Source organism: Galeopterus variegatus, unplaced genomic scaffold (assembly GCF_000696425.1).
Source record: "Galeopterus variegatus unplaced genomic scaffold, G_variegatus-3.0.2 Scaffold84, whole genome shotgun sequence".
In the NCBI taxonomy this organism is placed as follows: Eukaryota; Metazoa; Chordata; class Mammalia; order Dermoptera; family Cynocephalidae; genus Galeopterus; species Galeopterus variegatus.
In genome coordinates this window covers 8090-30620 of record NW_007726195.1, presented here as the reverse complement: position 1 = coordinate 30620, position 22531 = coordinate 8090, and the positions used below count along the sequence as shown (strand labels likewise).

At 33.6% G+C, this 22531-nt stretch overlaps 1 protein-coding gene across 3 annotated transcripts in view; it reads right to left on the bottom strand.

Annotated features, from left to right (window-relative positions):
- ATP6V1A (ATPase, H+ transporting, lysosomal 70kDa, V1 subunit A) overlaps window positions 1-22531 on the bottom strand; it is a 50914-nt gene that overhangs the window by 24377 nt on the left and 4006 nt on the right. For all 3 annotated transcript variants that reach the window (XM_008580111.1, XM_008580103.1, XM_008580097.1), the window contains exon 2: window positions 2234-2328. In XM_008580111.1, coding sequence (XP_008578333.1) covers window positions 2234-2318 — 85 coding nt within the window. In that variant the 5' untranslated portion in view covers window positions 2319-2328. The remainder of the gene's footprint in view (window positions 1-2233; window positions 2329-22531) is intronic.

The window sequence follows — 22531 nt, the reverse complement described above, 5'->3', positions numbered from 1 at the left end:
CCTAGGAAAAACTCATACATGCACCCACAAAATTTTTTCATAGACCATAAGGATATTTATAATTAGTGACCACCATTGGGTAAAGTCCTGATTAAGAACCTCTGTTTCTTATAAATACTGAGCCACAATTTGCACTTACTATATTGGACCATGTTGTCTAGTAAGCAAAAATTACTTTTCTGGCAGCGGGGGACAGTTGCCACATTTTCAGATATGTATAAGAATAAATCCATTTTTAATATTTAGCCTTCTGATACAGATGATTACAACTACATAATAGGTAATATTTCAGTAGAAACTATTAAAGTATTAATATTTAATTAACCTGTGTTAGAATGAAGATTTATTCATTCCATAAATATTTACCTCTATACCTATGTAAGAATAAAGATGCATTGAAATATCAGAAATAAAAATTTAAAATCATAATTAATAAGCCAAAAGGATGCCATTTGTCTGTTATCTTATTAAGTATTTAAGAATTAAAAATTGGGGGCCGGCCCGTGGCTCACTCGGGAGAGTGCGGTGCTGATAACACCAAGGCCCCGGGTTCGGATCCCATATAGGGATGGCCGGTTAGCTCACTGGCTGAGCGTGGTGCTGACAACACCAAGTCAAGGATTAAGATCCCCTTACTGGTCATCTTTTAAAAAAAAAAAAAAAAGAATTAAAAATTGGTTCTAGAAGCAGTGTACTACACATTTCCACAGAATATTTTCACCTAAATTCTTTGATGTTGTTTTTTTGCCTTTCCTCTAAAAGTTCTTATATTTAGCCTGTCTGTCCTAAGGACCCTTATGATTATCAAGGGGAAAATTGTTTCCGTGAACAGCAAGAGATTGAAAACAACAAAACATATAACCTTCTTATTACTTGTCAATGAGTTTAAGCTCAAATGCCATGTTCTTGGGGAGAAAAAAGACACAGTGACTGACAGCCTTCATTCACATAAACGCCAGAAAAGTGTCATCATCTCTAATGTGACTGAGCAAGAAAAAGACTATAGCATGAGGTTTACAGAAAGACATAATGAAAAATGAACTTCCATGGCTAAGGATAATAATCAAAGAGGACATTTTATCTAGCGAAACTATAAATGAGATTTATTGTTAAAAAAGCAGTACCCCAAGTTTTGGCAGAATGCACACAACGTTTAAAACTGCTTTGCAGCTGGCCAGTTAGCTCAGTCAGAGTGAGATGCTAACAACAAGGTCACGGGTTCCTGTGGAGTATACATAAAGCAAATGTATTTTACAGAGCCTGGTTTTACAAAGCCTTGCAGCTTCAAATGTTAACCTTGCAAGAGACAGGAAATTTTCCCCAGGCTATAGTCTCTTTTGTAAGATAAAGAACTGTAACACAGCAAGGCTGCTGGCTCAAAAACAGACAGGTTACTGATTGATATGTAAGGATACAGGGAAATTGCTGTAAGAAGAGAATGTTTGCTAAAATCAAGCTTTTGTTGGTGGATCGACTTAACTTCTTGCAAATTGCATTATAGAATGTCACCTTGCTTGTCTTACTGAATGTTATCAGCTTCTGTTGTTAAACTTGTTAAACTATACTTAGCAAAACCCCCACTATGTTCTCTTCCTGAAACTTCCTGGTCTGGAGAATAAATGTGGAAAGAGAACCCCAATTCATGGTTAACTTCCCAAATGGAAGGGATGCCTCGCTCTTGAGGGTCCAGGAGATTGACCTCTTTTGGGGCTTCTCACTGCTCAGAAGAGATGGGCTTTGAGTAATCTTTGGTGGCTCTGTCACCCAGGGGAAAAGGGGTGACAAATCCATGGAAGGCAAAGCAACAGGTTCAGATCCCCATATTGGCCAGCCACAAAAAAACAAAACGAAACAACAATAACAACAAAACTGCTTTTCATTATCACTATCAGGTCATAAGACTTCTTTTCCAAAGGTATATAGCTTTTTTACCTCAAATTTAACAAAAAAATTAAGACATACAGGTAAAACTGGTTTTACATTTATATAACAGATAAATATAAACAGGATATCACAAAGTAGCACCTCAATAATGATCAAATTTAGAAAATCAATGTTAGATGAGCCCTTATAATGGAGATATTACTTCAGTCTTATAGCTACTCTGAGATCTTTTAAGGACAAATAGGATTTATGTAGTTGAACAGAAACTTGTATATTTCTACCCAAAACATCTTCAGACATTAATCAAAGTTAGAAATCCTTACTCTTGAGATTTTTATGTATTACTTACCAGGTCCTGAGACCCCATGCACATAACCAAATGTACTTTCTTTATCTTCATTGAGTATTTTGGGCAGCTTGGAAAAATCCATCATGTTGATATACCTATGGTTAAAAAAAAAAAAAGTTATAATTACAAACCCTAAAGGAATCGACTCTCATCTTTGGTGTACTGACTTATTACACCTCTTCAAAGTAAAATATAATAAAAAATTCTTAAAATTTAGTTAAAAGTACCTCGTTCCTGTATGCTCTGTGGTTATATATTATAATTAATGAATTATATCTCTATGTAAGGTATCCCATGGGATATATCAAGGAGTATAACAAAAACATGAAGTCTTTCCAATGACTTATCCAGCCCTACAACACCTCTCTCCCCAATTATCCCCCTGACTTCCGGTCCCACTACTCTTTCCCTTAATCATCCTGCATGTATACACTGAACTCTTTGCCCCTTCTCAAAAACACAGGCACATTCTGCCTCAGGGCCTTTGTATAGGTTGTTCCCTGTACCTGGAGTGTTCTCTCAGCTATCTGCTCCTATACCTCCTTGAAGTCTTTACTCAAAAGTCACCTTCTCCATGAGACTTTTCTGCCCATTTATTTAAAGTTGCAACATATCTCCCTCCTTCCCTGATTCATTTTTCACCATAACACTTTTCACAATGTAACAAATTACATCTTTTACATTTTAAAAGTTTTCATTTATTATCTGTCCTTAAAACTTATCTGGGAGTGTTTTTTCCCTTTTTTCTCTTTTTAGTAGCACAAGGAATGTTTTATGAAATGCTATTCAACCTCTTACTTTATAGACGTACCATATGAAAAACTCAATGAACTATCCAAGTACACATAGAAAACTAGTGACAGATCCCAAAGTAAAAAGCTTATTTTTGACTGCTGGTCTAACTTAATAATTATTGATGATTTAGTAAGAAAGATGAAATACATGTACATATAAAAAGCTAAATAATATCCCAAAACAACCATAAAGGAAGAATCATAGATCAATAAGTGATAAAGTACAGAATAATATACGCTTATTTACTAAAAGCTCAAAGATCAGATAGAATGTTTAGTGACGACCTCTGAAGATCAGGCAGAATTTGCATAAGCTATGAAAGGATGGGAAGCAAAGGCATCCAGGTGAGGCAATAACAAAAGAATGTAGACAAAATATTCAGGACCAGCCAGACTGGTATAAAAGGTTTCTATTAGGGCAACAGTGAGAAATAAGAATGCAAAGATAGAGTAATTTGTAGGTCTTGAACTGAATGCCAAGATAAGAAGTAGATTTTACCCTATAAACAAAAGAAAATCACTGAAGATTGAGAGAGCTGCTATAAAAAGAATGGTATTCAATTACTCTAACAGATTAAAGTAGGGGAGGGAATGCAGGCAAGATGAGAAGTTGAAAAAAGCTCTGGAAATAGTTAAAGCTTGAATGTCAATGGAATTCAATTTATAAAATGTTTACTGACCTACCAAGGGAAAGGCACTGTGTTAAGCTTAGGGAATAAGAGCTCAGATTAAAACACGTGGCTATCTTCAAAGAGCTTTTGCTGGCTTTAAACAACTGCACAGTAAAACAAAATGACCCAAGTGCTCAATTGAGGCGCAAACAACACATTTGGAATAGAGGAGAAACTGATTCCAAAGTGGGAGGAAAAGTGTAGACCAATGTGGATGAAGTATAGTGAACAGATAGCTGTAAAGTAAGTTTTGAGACTGAGTTGAATACAGTTGAGTCCAGATAAAAGAATACAGAAAGAGAGGAAAACCGAACTTTGAACCTTGAGGATTAATTGAGGCAGGGTTGAGAACAAAGATTAAAACAAAGATTAAAAACTATACAGAGATATAGGAAGCCTTACAGAAGAGAACATGACTATGGGGAAGAACAAGTGTCAAGAACATAGAGATGGTATTGGTGATAAGGTACAGACTACCAGTAGGTTGGTAGTTGGTTCATAAAGATGAAGGTAACCTATAAGTAACTGAAAATAACGGAAAGGAATTAGAAAGAAAAAAAAAAAAAAAACACAAAAATCCAGACACTACAGTCATTAATGTCACAATAAAGGAAACAAAGACTTTGGTGTCTTCCAAAAGAAAATTAAATTGGGAGAAGGGGAGTTAAGGGAAAAAGTAAAGAGGAAATTGATTTATTAGAATTTTTGGCTTCCTTAAGATGCAGCAGAAGAAGCCATTTAGTAAGAGCAGGTATAGGGCTGCAAAAGACTGGCATATAAAGAGACAGAACAAGATTTTCTAAAAACTACTAGATAATAAGTCAGAGGAGAACTTAACAATCACAGAGTCTAATTTCCTCCTCAAATGTGGGTATTTCCTATATAGCATTCATGATACATGGTCACCTGCCTATTAAAGTGGAAACAGCACAAGATCTTGAGTCAGCAGACTTGGGATCACATTCTGATTCTACCAGAGACATCCTGCAGGACATCTTGGACAAATCCAAATCTCTTAATATCTTCATATGAAGAACAGGAATGATGATACCAGCCATCCCAAAGTTATGATTCAATTACAAATTTGTTTAAATGTTCCTTGTGAAATGTAAAATGCTTACAAAAAAATTCCTCAGTAATACTATTAAAACAGAGCCTGAATTCTGAAATAGCTATTCTATTTTCCGAAATCTCCTCATAGAGAGCTCTGTCTCCTACACAACCTAAAACTACATCCCCATAACTTCTATATCATCTGGCCCCGTTTCTTCCAACTACTGGAGCCACACACAGTATGCTCCCTCTCCAAGCAAATTCTCTTTAGTGCTTTCTATTCTCCCTCAAAAATAATCTTTTTCAGATCACTCTGAAGGCTACCCTTTTTTGGAAGTATTTCATGATGTCAATATTTCTTTTAAAATAGAGCAAACAAAATTAAAAACAATATTCTAGATATTGTATGAGTAAGTACTAAAGAGTATCATTTCATCTATTCTTAATTCTTCTTTTTATTGAAAGACAGAGACCAAGGCTGAGTCAGGCAGACTGAGTGTGAATTTATAAGTTGAATCCTTGGGCAAATCAAATTCTTTCATCCTATCGAGCCTTGGTTTTGTCAGTAAAATCTAAGGAGGTTGTTGTGAGGCAGGTAACAGTATGAATAACAGAAAATACTGATGACTGCTAATTTTATTCGTTAATGTAAGCTACGATCACCTAATTTCTAAAAAGTGTCTAATGTATTCTTGTTATTTGAACCAAATCTACTCACTTAGCTAGTTTTTTTCTAGCTATTATTCACATTTTGCCATAACTTATTTTCTAAAACCAAATAGATTAGATTTTTTTAAGTATTGATGATATTCCAGCTGCTATATTATGGGCAGAAAATATAATGGAGTAAGATACAATCTTTCCCCCAAGAATCTTCTGACATGTTGGGATAAAAAGACAAAAAGGTAGTTACAATAAGGTAATACATGTGCTCTCATGGGAGCAGTACAGGCTGACTTAGAAGAGTATGAAGCAAAGGTATCTAACCTAGACTTGGGCAGGATGGAAGTGATTTAGAGGAGGTTAACCTGAGACTAGAAAGGTAAACAAGGAGGCATTAGAGTATATAGTAAAACTTCCTTACAGATGGCTCAAAACTGGGGTTCAGGAAGGTGTTCTAGAGAGATCATGAGGCAACGCAGGATGGAAGTGATTTAGAGGAGGTTAAGCTGAGACTAGAAAGGTAAACAAGGAGGCATTAGAGTATATAGTAAAGCTTCCTTACAGATGGCTCAAAACTGGGGTTCAGGAAGGTGTTCTAGAGAGATCATGAGGCAATAATGGTGTCTGTTCTGATTTTTAAAAGTAAATATTTACAAACTTTCCCTTTAAAATTGAACAGTAAAAGCCTCCAAATGTATGAGCAATGATTAGTGGAAATCAAATGGGTTTGTTCATGATTCAGCTATCTTGTGAGTTTATCAGTCAGATGGGACCAAGTTAGCAAAATCTGCTGTTATGACTTCTATATAATCCTTCAGTCCTTCTAGTGGAAGCGCTAATGACAGAAATGGTCAAAAAGGCAATTGTAAGCTAATAAAGATAACATTGGGATCTATTAATAAATGATAAAGTCCATCAATAGTAGTTATAGACTCATAAGAGTCTGTTTCATTTCTAAAGTACTATTTTGCGATAGAGTTGGAAAATGTTTTCCTAGGTCCAAGAGTTTTAAGCTCCAACCTCTTAACAGTTAAATACTGCAAGAAACTTCCAATATTGGTCCAAGATAACAGGCCCTCTTAAAGCATTAAAATTTGCAATTCCCACAGCACTGATATAAGGGTTTCTCTTGTACTTCTCAAGCTTTTTCACCAAAGCACTCCAACTGGAGAAAAACAAGTAAACACTAAAGTGAATAGATAACTTCTCCCCCAGTCCCCACAACCACCCCAGAATTTGGACAAAGACTATAGCAATCTACTTGTAAACAGGGAAATTTCTTTGTATGCACTTGTATATTCTCTTAAATTCAAACAAGTTTTGTATTCTACTCCATTACACACAATATCTGTTTTATAAGAAAAATATGAAAATGCTTCCTTTCTACAAATAAAATAAAATTATTCATTAGGTAGACATGTTATAGTGACTTGATGACTGAATAGGGCTAAACATACAGCAGTTTGATAAGCACAGACATACAACATACTAATTTGTTAATTATCTTCGTTATTAGCTGTGAAAAGAGCCAAAATAAAAATGCCCCATTAAAATCTTCGGTTCACTATCAAATGCTTATGCCTCTATGTGAAAAAGTATAGGCTTTTTAAAATGTTAAGAAAGCAACCTGGTAAAACATTGACTTTCAATAAGCATGGTATATTTCAAGTTAGATTATATTGAATCATCTCAAGTGTATATGATATGATATGATTTAATGCTACATAAAATAGTTTTTATGGGCTACTTAATAACTCCTTCTTACTATAAGATACAGCTATTTGTGTTCTCAATCATTTAAAAAATAAAAGCATAAATACCTACAACATACTTTCATGAAAAGTGTAATATACATAGCTGCAATCATAGAAAAATCAACTCAGTAATTACATAAAAAATTTGCCTTTAGCTGTTTGACTCCTACTTTGCTTAAGGATAAAAAGTAAATGCAATTTACCACAAAGACTTCCTTAGTCACAGATTATAGGGTTCCCCCAGTGTTTGCGAAAGATTAAAAAAAAAAAAAATCATGCTATAAAAGAGGAAAAATCCAGAAAGGCAGTACAGGCAACCATCTGAGCTAATGAGTCATCAGTCTCTCTCCAACAGGCAATACAGAACACTGCAGTGGCAAATAATGCTAGAGCCCCACCTTTTTCCCCTTCCATTTTAAATGGTCCACTCCAAATTGCCACTGGTTAATGCACTATACTGGGTAATTTCATTATTCCAGAAATAATTCTTTTTACTACCAAGTCTTAGATGATCTGACTGTTGGGGGCAAGAAGAAGGTGACACACAAAAGTTAAATACTAGGGTTGCAAGACAATATTTACTCACATACAAAATCCTGGGGGCACTTCATTCATAATGTAACACTTGAAAAAGTACATTCTATCTAACTGATTAAAGACTATCTTTGGAAATCACAGATTTTTTTTTTTTTAAAGATGAAGAATCTAGTAAATTATAATCAAATGCTTATTTTCATACACAGTTTACCTTCTTAGAGAAAGTCATCCTAAATATGTTTAATGTTTATTCTTGGTCAAAAAGCTATAGAATAGGTAGAATTCCAGTTAATAACATTACCTGATTTTAATACTAGTCATTTTGTGAAGCACTTTCCTATGTCTTTTATTTAATCCACTTACCTAGCAACCCTATCAAAAAGGCTTATGTGGCAGGTTTACTTCACTACGCATTCCAGTTCCCCATTTTTTTCCTTGCCAACCAAACCCCAACTTTGTTCAAATTTGGTAAGCCTATCATGGTAATTCCAGTTTCCTTGCCAATGACTGTTTTGGAAATGCGCACATAATGAATGATGTTCTGACCAACAAGAGATAAGGCAAAAATTTGTTGGAAAGCTTCTGGAAATGATTTTTTTGCTCTTTTAAAAGACACAAGCTATGAGAAACATCACTCTTTCTCCCTGGGGATTTGGTCATCTGCATGGGATGTCTGGAACTGTGGCAGCCATCTGAGGACCTTGAAGGGAACTAATTTAAACAGGCAAGCCACCTTGCTAAGGATGACAAAATAGAAAGAAAGCACCTGAGTCCTTGTTGCCTTTATTGGCTCACTGAATTAACCAACATAAAAAAGGAGAGAGTTTCAAGAATAAATATTTTAATAATATAATGGAGTATTATAGTGCTATTAAAGTGCTATTAAATATAGTGCTATTACAGTGCTATTAAAAATGAATAGATCAAAAGGTTAAGAATAAAGGCAAATACAACGTCATTAGTAAAATAGTTTATAAAAATTACTGAGGTGGACTACAAGGAAATGTGCATACAAAAGTGGGAATCGAACAGAAAACTACAGCAAAATTACAGATGGCAAACTGGATTGATGGAATCAGGAAAAATTGATTCCTATCGAAATAAAATTTTTTGAGGGGAGATACACACATGCAGATACCCTCGTCTTTCAACTTATATCAAAACAAAGTCATTTCTGGAAAAGAAATAGTGAAGATAAAAGCTAGGGTGGACACTTAAACTGGGAATAAAACTCTAATTTTATCAGCTAAATATGCTCAAGATTTGTCGACAGGCTTGTCTATAAACAATTTTTATAGCATTTCTAGAAATAGTCATAGATCCTTTTCCCTTCAAATTTTTATAAATAAAATTGTGAAATGCTAAGTGTAAAAATCCAAAGTTTTAATCAGAGTAACAAAATTTAGTTTATAAGTTTCACAATATTGACTTATAGGATAGAAGCTATCAATGGTAAAACTGTTATATGTAGATTCAAGTATTTATCATTTTCCTACTCCTTCCCCTCCACATAGCATAGTGCCTTGCACAGCAGTAACTCAATACAATGTTCTGAAATTTAAAAGTTACCTAAAATTAAAAACTTATTATCGATTACTATGTGTTAAGCCCATACCACACTCCAGACATTATATTAAAAAATTAACACATCTCTCCAATCTTTAACAACAGTTCTATGAGGTAGGTATTGCTTGATTAGGAAGTAAGTTTTGAGACCCAAGCAACCTGATCAAGATGACAGAGCTATAGAGTCTGGTCTATACAAATGCCCAGATCTGGTCTATACATTTAACATGTAATTCAAAAGACCTTATTTTACTCAGTAGCTTTAATTTTTTTCTACCTTTTTCTGTGTCCTCCAAAATTCATATGTTGAAATCCTAACCCTCAATGTGATGGTATTAGGAGGTGGAGCCTTTGGGCTGTAATTAGATCATGAGGGTGCAACCCTTACGAATGGGATTAGTGCCCTTATAAAAGTGGAGAAAGATGATCTCTGCTCTCTGCTAAATGAGAATACAAGAAGAAGATGGCTCTCTACAAACCAGTAAGTGGGCCCTCACCAGACACAAGATCTATTGGCACCTTGGCCTTGGACTTCCCAGATTCCAGAACTCCAGAACTATGAGAAATAAATGTGTTTTTTTAAGCCACCGAGTCTATGGAAATTTGTTACAGCGGCCAAATTGACTAAGAAACCAGAGATGCTTCTTTTCCATTATTTACTGACTCTGTGTTAGAATGATAAAGGACAATATGCAAGCAAAAGGGAGAAGAAAAAGTGACATAACAGATTGTTCACAAAATACGTAGAACAAAAAGAACTGACTATTCCTAAATTACCCATCTCCTAAAGAACAAAGATTTTTAAAGAATGTAATGCTGTATTTTACCAATGTCTTGCTTTATAACACTAACATAACAAACTGATTATATTCGCCAAAAAAAAAAAAAAAAAAAAAAAAGTAAAATATCAATGTAACTGCAAAGTAAATGGGCATATCTAAGAAGAAAATGGGCATATTGGGGGCTAATAAGGATAATAATGTTGTTGGGACTATAAATTAGTGCAGCCATTATGGAAAATGGTATGGAGGTTCCTCAGACACTAGACAGAAATGTCATATGACCCAGCAATTCCATTGCTGTGTATATACCCAAAGGAATGGAAATCATGTTGAAGGAATACCTGCACTTCCGTGTTTATTGCAGCTCTATTTACAATAGCCAAGAGTTGAAATCAACCTAAATGTCCATTGACAGATGACTGGATAAGGAAAATGTGGTGTATGTACACAATGGACTACTATTCTGCCACTAAAAAAAAAAAAAAAGAAATTCTGTAATATACAGCAACATGGTTGAACTTAGAGAAAATTATGTTAATAAGCCAGGCACGGAAAGAGAAATACCACATGTCCTCACTCACGAGTGGGACCTAAAAGAAAGAAAGAAAGAAAGTAAGAAAGAATAATAATGAAAACAGACCCCAAACAATTTTGCTACTATTGTTAAAAACAGGGAATAGTAGTGGAAAATTTCTGGTTAATAGACTGTCATAAATTGGAAACAAGATATCTAAGATAGTATCTGGGTGAGAAATTCCTCTTATCTTTCTTATTTCTTAAATAAAACCTGATAAACTGGGCTGGCTAGTTAGTTCATTTGGTTAGAGCGTGGTGTTGATAATACCAAGATCCAGGGTTCAATCCCTGTTACCGGCCAGCCACATAAATAAATACATAAATAAAACTTGATAAACTGAAGTGTAAAAAGTTACAGTGATGCTAATGTTAATATCCTATAAGACTTCTGTTTGAATTTTTCTTGATTTCAGGTTAAAAAAAAAAATGAGACATCAAAAAAGTTTCCTTTGATTGATATCTTCACTTACCAAAGATGTAAATAGCCAAGATAGGCAATGATATAAACAATATAGTAAGCACTGTCACATACCTGTCTTTAAAATTTTTCAGAAACAATATGCTTATAATTTCAAAAATACCCAAGGCAAAGTCTCACTACTTAAGTATTATTGACTTTGTTATTGTTTCCTCAGAAACGATTTTGTTTTACATAATTATAATCAATACTGTAATACAACTTGACATATTATTTCACTCCAATTTTTCCATGTGCTACACAGTCTTCACAAGCATCATCTTATACTGTATACTATTCCATTAAATGGATACCATACTTTACTTAATAATAACTCTTCATTGGGTACCTAGACTGCTTCCCCTTTATTGCTGTTTTTATTTTTTACATTTTGCTAGTATACTTTTATTCATTTTAACTTATTGAATAGGTGATGCCAGGGGATGGCTTCATACTATGGATCCATACTGTGGATACTCTTATGCTGATGTCTCACAAGAGCAATTCTTGCACATGCACACACATGTACACACACACTCCCCTACCTAGAAGTAATACCATTATTTCATCTAATCTAACATCAATTGTAATAAACTTGTTTGATGTACTACTAAGGAAAAAAACCTGACAAATTAAACTAGGCACTGTAGAAACTGCAGAACAGACATGAATTTCAGAGCTGTTAAAAATGTGGGAATATAAAATGGTACTGGAACTAAACACAGTACAATAGTATTTACATATAGGGAAGAACAGGTTTGCCAACCTTTACTGGAATACAGTCAAGACCTAAGAAACAGAAAAACAAAAGATGTCTGAACTGGTGGAATGACAGTCCTAAAGTTTCTGCACATTGCAAGAGACCTTCGTACAGCCTTGACTCACCTTATGCACAAATAAAAATTATTACCTAGTATTTTAGACCACTGCAGACTTAAAGGAACAAATCATTAGAAAGCTACACTCTAACAATAAATAGAAGGTAAACAAAAAAAGAGGTTGTGAATTGATTAATGGTCATAAGAACGACCCATACCATCAAGAAAAGGTTTATTTGAATATAGTATTTTTTAAGAAATATAGGAAGAAATGTGGCAATTATGCAACTGTGATAAAGATGTTCAAGTCCTTTGATACAAAAATTGTATTTCTGGAAATATATTTGACATGTGGATAAGGATTTATTTATATATGTGTTTACTGTTAACATTGCAATAAGTGGAAAACTAGAAATAGCTTTAAAATTCAGTGATGATAACAAAATGAATTATTAGTTTACTTGAAATCCTACAGTCTCTTCCCCCCCAAATTTATTGAATAATAATAATAAAAATATCTTCTGTTAAACAGTCTGTAACTCCAAGTTCATAGTGCCAAGGGCTGTCATCAGGAAAGCTATGAGAGGATACTCAACCTTTATGTCATCTTAGCACTGCAATGGCTGTTTGACTTTTGGATAGGTTGTCAGATAAACTGCCTATAAAGTGACTTTACCAGTTAAAAAAATGCAGGTAATAATGCACGAGAATTATCTCCTTCAAAAGTAGTTAACCTTGAAATTGAACGGCATTAAAAAAAATCAGTGGAGAAAGTATATTGCCTTTTCAACAAGTGGTGGTAGAACAAGGGAATGTGTAAATGAAAAAAAAAAAAGGTACTTCAATCTATATCTTGCACTATATACAAAAATTAACTGAAAATGAATGGTAAACCTAAATGTAAAACCGGAAGCTATAAAAATTCCTTTGTAACCTTGGATTAGGTAGATTTATTAGATGCAATATTGAAAGCACAATCCATAAAAGAACATATTGATAAATTGGACTTAATAAAAATTTAAAACTTCTGCTCTTCCCATTGTTTCGGTGAAAAGACAAGTTACGGGGCCGAGCCGGTGGCGCACTCGGGAGAGTGCGGCGCTGGGAGCGCAGCGGCGCTCCCGCCGCGGGTTCAGATCCTATATAGAGATGACCGGTGCCCTCACAGCGCTCACTGGCTGAGCGTGGTGCGGCTGGTCTCAAAAAGGACAAAAAAGAAAAGACAAGTTACGGACTGGGAGAAAATATTTACAAAGCATAAAACTGCTAAAGGACTTATATATAAAGAACTCTCAAAACTCAATAATAAGAAAATTCAATTAAAACATGCAAAAGATTTGACCATAAACTTCAGCAAAGAAGATATATGGATGGCAAATAACGACATAAAAAGATGCTTACAATCATTAGGTACTAGGAAAATGCAAATTAAAACCACAGTGAAATTACACTCCACACCTATTAGAATGGCTAAAATCTTAAAAAACTGACCAAAAGAAGGGTTAGTAACTCTCATACTGCTGGTAGGAATGTAAAACAGTACAACAACTTTGGACAACAGTTTGGTGGTTTCTTAAAAAGTTAAACCTATACCTATCATATGGTTCAGCCATTGTATTCCTTGGTATTTTCCTATGAGAAATGAAAGCTAAGGTCCAAATGACTTTTATATGTATGTTCTTAGAAGCTTTATTCATAATGGCCCCAAAGTAGAAACACAACCCAAATATCCATCAACCGGTGAATGGAAGAACAAATTGTGGTATACCCATAAAATGGAGTAATACTCAGCGATAAAAAGAAATAAATCATCGATACATGTAACAACCTGGAAGAATCTCAAAATAACTTTGCTGAGTGAAAGGCAAACAAAACAAAGATGGTCTGATGTATGCAAAATTCTTTAAAATGCAAACCAAATTGTAGTAATAGAAAACAGATCAGTGGTTGCATGAGGATGGGGGGTGGGGAGGTATGGAAGAAAGGGATTACAAAGAAGTATAAGGAAACTTCTTTTATGCAGTGATGGATATGGTCACTATATTGATTGTAGTGATGGCTTCATGGTTGTAGACATACATCAAAACTTATCAAAATCATACACTTTAAATATGTGCAAGTGTGTCAATTTTACCTCAGTAAAACTAATTTTAAAAAATCACAAAGAATTGGCAGCATGACTCCTGTAAGGGCACAAGGCTTACGCAGAATACATAGTCACTTTTGGTTTTACTTGTCAATAGAGTACAATCAGCCCTCCATATTCATGAGTTCCATACAGTGGATTCAACCAACTGAAGACAAAAGTAGTCAAAAAAAGAAACAAAAAATAACAACACAGCAACAAAAATTAATACAAATAAAAAATATAGTATAACAACTATTTACATAGTATTTACATTGCTTTAGGTACTATACGTAATCTAGAGATGATTTAATGTATAAGTTACTTTAGGATGTGCACAGGTTACGTGCAAATACTATGCCATTTTATACAAGGGACTTGAGTGTCCACCAATACAATCTGCAGGGGGTCAGGGGGGTGGGATGGGGGGTGTTCTGGAACCAATCCCCCGCAGATACTGAGTGACAACTGTAGTTATAAAGACCTGTGAAAACCTTAGAACGTGATAAGACAACCTTAACCCTGGTAACATTCTAATTACAGATGAAAACTTAACCATACTGGTTCGTCTGTTTATTTAGAATGAATGTATGTGACTCCTGATAAGGCTGTGTTGGCACCCTGTCAAGTTTAGCAAATCTTGGGAATTTCCACAGTCCCTTAACAACCCAGGACTACAGAAGTGAGATATGCCTCTTAAGTACTCATTACTCTATGAGTATGTTCAAAACAGGACTTAATGGCATATCAGTTTCTAATGTCTTGGGTGAGGATCTGGGAAAATCTTAATCCTATTTTGAATGAACTTTTGTGCCATGAAGCATAAAAGGGTTTGTCTTCCAAGAGTCAGGCTAAACCATAATATTTTGGATATCAAAGGTGATATGGTTCCATGGCTCATTTGGAGGATGGAGGTAGAGGGAGAGTTATATTTCTGTTATTTTACACTGGTCTAATTTCAGGTAGAATTACTTCACCATAAAGAATTATCACCGACAGACTGTTTATGTCTACTTACAGCTTCCCCAACTCTCCCTATCTCCCATAAAGTATCTTTGGGAGGATGAGATAATATTTAAAATACATACACACACACAATTGAACAATAGCAGGTACTATAAATCCACATTCATGTACTACAGGTTTACTAGGTAGGAACCTGAGCTGATTCTGTACTTGAACTGTCTGCTCTGAATCACATGGAAGAGTTTGGTGTCGGCCAGCCTACTTTTTTGGTTCATGATAAGGGAGATTTTTTCCTCTCTTGAAACAAATGAAAAGTATGTTATACTAGAAATAATCTGTAGATTTTTATTTATTTATTTATTTATTTATTTATTTAAAAGATGACTGGTAAGGGGATCTTAACCCTTCACTTTGTGTTGTCAGCACCACACTCACCCAGTGAGCTAACTGGCGAGCCCTATACGGGATCCGAACCCGTGGCCTTGGTGTTATCAGCACCATACTCTCCCGAGTGAGCCACAGGCCGGCCCAATCTGTAGATTTTTAAAGTCACCTGGGTAAAGCACCTCACTGCCTAATTAGTCCTTACACTAGGACTAATGGATTAATGAAAATTCATTTTTCACAAGAAAGGATATAGTTATTCATATATTTAGCTAGCTATAATATTCTTAATGTTCATTTTAATTGGCAATCTGATTCCCTATTTAACTATTTAAAAGCTCTTACATAATTGTTTTGGTTCATAAAATCAGCAATTTTCACAATTATTAACAATTGTAGCACTTTACTCTTTGAATAATATACATTCAAACTTCAATTGATAGAGTTTCAACGTACAAGTCACATAAGGAGCATTTCAAGTTAATAGCTAAAATACTTACTGTCACTTGAAAGTAAAAAGAAGTCCAAATGTCATGACATTATTCCACTGATTCCACATGATGGTAATACATGCTATCACATGATGGTAGATCACACACAATTCAGGGATGCTAGAAATGTTAAAGACATTCAGCTATTCAGCCTTCTGAAGACTCAAGCTAAATGGCAGATTTTGGCAAATTACTGAAGACAAAGCTGAACTTCTGTGCATCCCTCAATTGCAAAACAATTTGGCAATACCTACCAGAATTCAAAATGTACTTATCTTTAACCCAGCTATTCCATTTCCAGGAATTTGCGGTATATGTACAAAATGTTCTATCACTAAAATATTCATTACTGCATGCTTCTTAAGCAAAAGGTTAGAATGTCCATTGATATGGAGACTAGTTAACTTGTGGTAGCATGAGAGGCTGTATGCTTAGCGGTACTAAGACAGCAATCTCTGGGAAGAGATTCCCTGGGTTCAAATCCTTACCAGCTGTGTGGCATCTCTGGACATTTAAACACCCCATGCCTAATTTTCCTCATTTGTTAAATGGGGATTAAAATAGTACCTATGTCATAAGGTTTGTTGTGAGGCTTTCATGAGTTAATACAATTAAAGTATTAAGAAAAGTGTCTGGATCAGGAGTAAGCTCTCAACGAATATTCCACATGACTATGATGGTATATTAGTACAAGTGAATACTAAGCTATTATTAAAAACAAGGAGGCAGCTTTAACTGTATCAGTGTGGAAAGATCTCCAAGATAACATTAAGTGAAAAATATAAGGTCCCAAATAATATGAAGAGGTGGTACCACTTGTGGACAAATAAATAGGAGAAAAAAGAATAAGAATGGGAGAAAGAAAACACCTATATGAATATATAATTTTTACCATACTTATACAGGTATATTACTTATTCAGCTTAATTAAAAATATTATTGAATAATTCAATGAACTCTAAAACAATTGAGCCAAGTACTAAAACTACTAAATATACTTAATTAACTAAGCAAAATGGCAAATATTCATATAGGTCTTATGTGCCAGTTATTATTTTTAACCACTTTTTAAATATTACTCATTTAATCCTCATAACACTCAATGAATAAGTTGAATTATTAAATAATTGAATGAATAAATACTCCCTTATTTTAAAGCTGAGAAAATGCAATACAGAAAGATAAAAGTAATTTCCCCAAAGTCACACCACTGGGAAACAGAAGAGCCAGGATTTGACCCACACACTCTGGTGCCAGTACTTTGTGCCCTTATCCTCCTTACTACGTCGCCTCTTAATATTATTCTAAAATGACTTTTTATTTACATACATCCCAACTCTTTTCAAAAGGAATTTGTACAGCTTACAATAAAGAACATATATACAATTAAGTTAAAATAAAATTGGTAATGAAAAGGGAAAAACAAAAAATAGCAACATGAGAAACAAATACAGCTAGTTTATGCAAGAAATCTGACTCTAAAGCATTTTCTGTTATGGCTTTGAATGATGTATGAACTTCAGATTCTTTTAAAAGGAGGAACTCAAGTATTAATAATTTAAGTACTTTTAATTTTGCTTCTTTAAATTCTTATTTGATGTTTTCTTAAGGAAAGTTAATCTTGTAATCTAGTTTTTTTAATCTGCCAAAGCCCAAATGTAGACTTTTCTTTTCTTTTTTTTTTTTTTCCTTTTTGTCTTTTTTCATGTCCGGCAACGGATTGCAACCCTCAGGAGTTTTTTTAATCTGCCAAAGCCCAAATGTAGACTTTTCTTTTCTTTTTTTTTTCCTTTTTGTCTTTTTTCATGTCCGGCAACGGATTGCAACCCTCAGTATGATTAAGTCAGATGACAGATCCTATACTTGTGCAATATGCTTTATATCTCCCAGGCTAAAAGCATTCCTGGAGCATTTAATGTCCACACCAAAAATAAAAATGTTAATTGGTATTCCTATCTGGTAATGACCATTATTTCCTGGTACATTTTTAATGACAAGTTCCTATTGGATGTCCAAGGGTTATCACATACATAAAATTAAGGAGAATTTATGGAGTTATTAGGATAATTTATATACTTTCCCCTCAGATACCTAAGTGATTAAGACAAAAACAAATTTCAGATAACTATCCCTCTCTGGCCCTTTCAAATATTTTTCTGTTAATTCCTTCTTTGACCTACCTAGTCTTCTACTTCTTTTTCAAAATGAAAACAGATTTGCTTTTTCTAATTAAACACTACATGTTCATTATAAAAATAAAAACACATAAAAGTGTAAGCAAGAAAGTAAAAATTACCTGAAATGCCGATCCAACCACTCTGAGGTAACCACTAAACATTTTGATTACCATCCTTTCCTGGAATTCACCTTGCACACAGACATGCACAAACGTGTAGTTTTATATGCATATGTTATTGTGGATACTCTGCTTCTTTTCTTTCTCTTTCTTTTTCTGCTTATTTCCTCCTTCGAATGTTGACAACCACATATGCACATACAAATCTCACGGTGTTTTTCAACTGGTTTTGTAAAAATGGGATCTCATTATATACATTTCTCTATACTTTGCATTTCTCATATATGACAGAAATCCTTTCAGAATGTGTTTGGAAATTCTCCCAAGTCACCAGTATAGATTTAACTCCTACCATTTAATGACCTCACAACATTCCTTATTATGTTTGTGCCATAATTTATATAACAATACCTCTATTGACAGGCATTCCCTTTGCTTGCAGATTTTTGCCACTACAGACATTGTTGCAATCAACATAAATACTTGCTTACTTACTGGTATTTTATTTTAAAGAAAAAGATCCATGGAGTGGGAATAACAATACCTCTATTGACAGGCATTCCCTTTGCTTGCAGATTTTTGCCACTACAGACATTGTTGCAATTAACATAAATACTTGCTTACTTACTGGTATTTTATTTTAAAGAAAAAGATCCATGGAGTGGGATTGATAGATGGAATATATGTATTTTCGATACTGACAGATACTACCTGATTGTTTACTAAAAAAAGTTTAACAGTTCAATTCCACTAGCATTTTATGAGAAAATCCTTCCCCGCACATCCCTGCTAGCAGTAGGTTAACCACTTAATTCTTGTTAGCCAGAGAAGTAATATTTCATTGTTAGTATATTAATACTAAGGTTACACATCTTTTCATGTTTGTTGCATGCTTGGATTTCTCTTCTGTGAACTTCTGGTTACATGCTTTATATATGTTTCTATTGGGTAGACTTATAAGAGTTCTTAAAAATATTAACTCCATCTATTATATACACTTCAAATATTCTTTTTTTCAATCTTGAAACTTTAGGAGATGAATATTTTAAATACTTTCCGATTTACATTTAAGCCTTTAATCCACCTGAAATCAGTTTTCGCCTGTGTTACAAAGTACTGGCTCAATTAACTTTCTTCTAGATGGACAAGTTGTATCAGTCATATTTACAATATGTATGTGTCTTTTCTCCCCACTGGATTGAAATATCACTTTGTTATGTAGTAATTCCCTTATATTCTTATATACTGGGATTTATGTCTGCTTTTCAGAATTCCGCTGCACTTATACTTAAGCCTAAAAGTGTATCTATACCTATAAAATTAAATAACCTACTTAGTTATCTGGCTAAGTCAAAACATTTTCACTTAAGATATCCAAGTAATTAAGATGAAAGAATTAAGATGTCTTAATTTTCCATATCAAATGAAAAAAATGTTGCAAAGCTTACTGATTGTAGGAACTTAAATATATACAGAAGGTATAGTAATAAATTTTAAATCTTCCTTTAATGTCCTAATCTAGAGATATCTACTTGTTTTGGTGCATTTCCTTCCAATTTTTTCCATATGTATAGACAATCACTACTACACACATGTCCCTTCTTCAATTTTACAGAAATTTGCTGATTTAATTCGAAAATTATTTTTTAATCTTCTCTATAAACATTTTTTTAAAATATTAAAATAATTAAAACAAAACTTATAAAGTCTGGTTGCTTTTCATTGCTCAGGTTCACCTGGAGGTCTTCTGCATCATATCATGTACCACTCACTTTATTTTCAATGAACTGAACTTAATTATTTTCCATGTTGTGGGTATAATGTTTAAAAAGGTTTATCACCAAAAGAGTAATAGTTCCTACAAATAGCACTAATATTTAAAACTGAAAATTTTATTATAGTTAGTCATAATAATGATGCCAAAAATAACAACAGAAAATCACGGGTATAATAATGAAAGTGTTTCTTTTTAAAATTTAAATCTACAAATATTTATGATATACATCAATTTTTTAAAATGTCTAATTGCAGTTGTGAAATTTATTAAGTAGAGCTTACTCCAAAAAAAACACAGAAAGGAAAGTTTCAAATAAATTAATCATTAGATAATTTTATTCACAGTAGTAACTAATTTCAAAGATCATTTTAATAGTTTCAGGTAAAAATAAAGATGTTATTATGAAGATATACAATCCATTTTGGCTGTCTTATATTCTTTTTTTGGCAGCTGGCCAGAAGGGATCCAAACCCTTGATCTTGGTGTTAATAGCATCATGTTCTATCAAGTGAGGACCCAGCAAGCCCTTGGTTGTCTCTATATACATACACGGTACATATATTTTATATACATATTTTACTTTATATACAGTATATATGTAATGTGTATACAGTATTTATAAAATAATAAATTTATATAAACCAAAGTCTCTTTCATTTCACAATAGGAAAAATAGAGACTAGCAAAACTTTCGGTACATATATTTTATATACATATTTTACTTTATATACAGTATATATGTAATGTGTATACAGTATTTATAAAATAATACATTTATATAAACCAAAGTCTCTTTCATTTCACAATAGGAAAAATAGAGACTAGCAAAACTTTTACAGTTTCTACAGAAATTAAATGGAAAACATTCTTTTTGGTCACAATTTATTTATAATAGCTTATGTCTTATAAATAAATGAATAATAAATAAGTTCATCCATGAATGACATTTCAATTATTATAATACAGAATTGACATTAAAGAGATATTCAATTATCTCTTAATAAAATCTTTCCTTAAAACAAATAATAATTTTTTTCAGGATTAAAATGAAACATAAACTCAGGATAGCTATATTTCAATTATTGTTTAAAGTGGTGTTATTTTCCATTGCAGAACCACTAATCCTTGTGAATCATCAATTTAGGAAGGGAAAAATTTTACTCAGGTCATGTCTCCATCATGTTCCTTACATTCCTATGTCCATTTCATATAAGGTTAAAAATAAAATAAAAAACCATTTAAATAATTTCAAAAGGGAAAACTTCTAAACTTACAAGCTTTAACTCAAAAGTCCCTGCTCTACAGCCTGTACAATTGTAACATTTCTATAATCCATTGTAGAGATAAAAAATTAGAAATAGAAGAACTGCCTCCTTAAATTGATTCCACATACTAATAATCACAAGCTTTGGAAAATCTTTACACAGAAAATATTAAGTCACTGCAGTTGCCAAAATAAGGGTCTTTATGTTGATATTTCTCAGCTCTTATTAATAAATGTGTTTTAAAATCTTTGCTAAAAGTACATTTTTCTTCCTCCCCTATTTTTTTTTTTTTTTTTTTGGTAATAGCCTCATCTCAAATTCTACTCCCTTCTCCATACCCCAAACGTGATGCCCCCAAACGGGGTGCTAGTCAATTTTGTGGGATGTCTTAAGTCTCCTTTAGAAATTCAGTATATAAAATCAAAGTATGAGTAAAGTTAATAAAAAAAAATTTACAAAGCATGTACTAGGCACTGTACATTCATGACCTAATTTAATATCATCTATGGAATAGATTTAAACACGAGGAAACAACCTTAAGTAAACTGCCCAAGGTCACTGAGCTAATCAGGCCAGAACTTGAACCCAGGTTTTTATGACTGGGAAATCTATTCACATATAATCTGCATTATATTGCTTTACATTCACTTACCACTTAGTTTTTAAAATATTTTAACATAGATTATCTAGGGTTTATCTCACTGAAACTCACAATACCCTTGAGAAGAAGGTTCATAAGAATCACCTCCACTCCCAACTTTATTTAAAATGGAATGTAACTTTAGTGGCAGAGCTAAATGAATACCCTCTTTTAGTCTCAGGCTAAATCACCCTACCTGTAGCTCACGAAGAGCCACTTTTTTCTTTTCTTTTTTTTTGGAGGCAGGCTGGTACAGGGATCTGAACCCATAACCTTGGGGTTATAAGGTTGCATTCTAACCAAGTGACAGAGCCACTTTTTTCACTTAGTACAACTTACTCCTCTTCCCTTCCCTCCCATATTTGGATGATAATCATAACTAGTGGTAATGTACATGCTGCGAAAATAAGTTGGTTACTGCATTAATAAAGTCCATTTGAGGTTTATGTCCATTCTATTGACCATGATTTGGAAGATTATATTTGAAAGCTAATGCCTAGTCTACAACCTTAGATGCTGCAAGAGTTAAAGTGGTTTAATCTCATTGTCTAACTGTCCAACACCCATTCAATAATCAATTTACTGAGTACTTATAAGGTACCTCAGCATCCTGGTGCTGGAGACACAGCAGTAGAGACACAGTCCTTTTTTTTTTTTTTTTTTTTCTAGTAAGGGGATCGCAA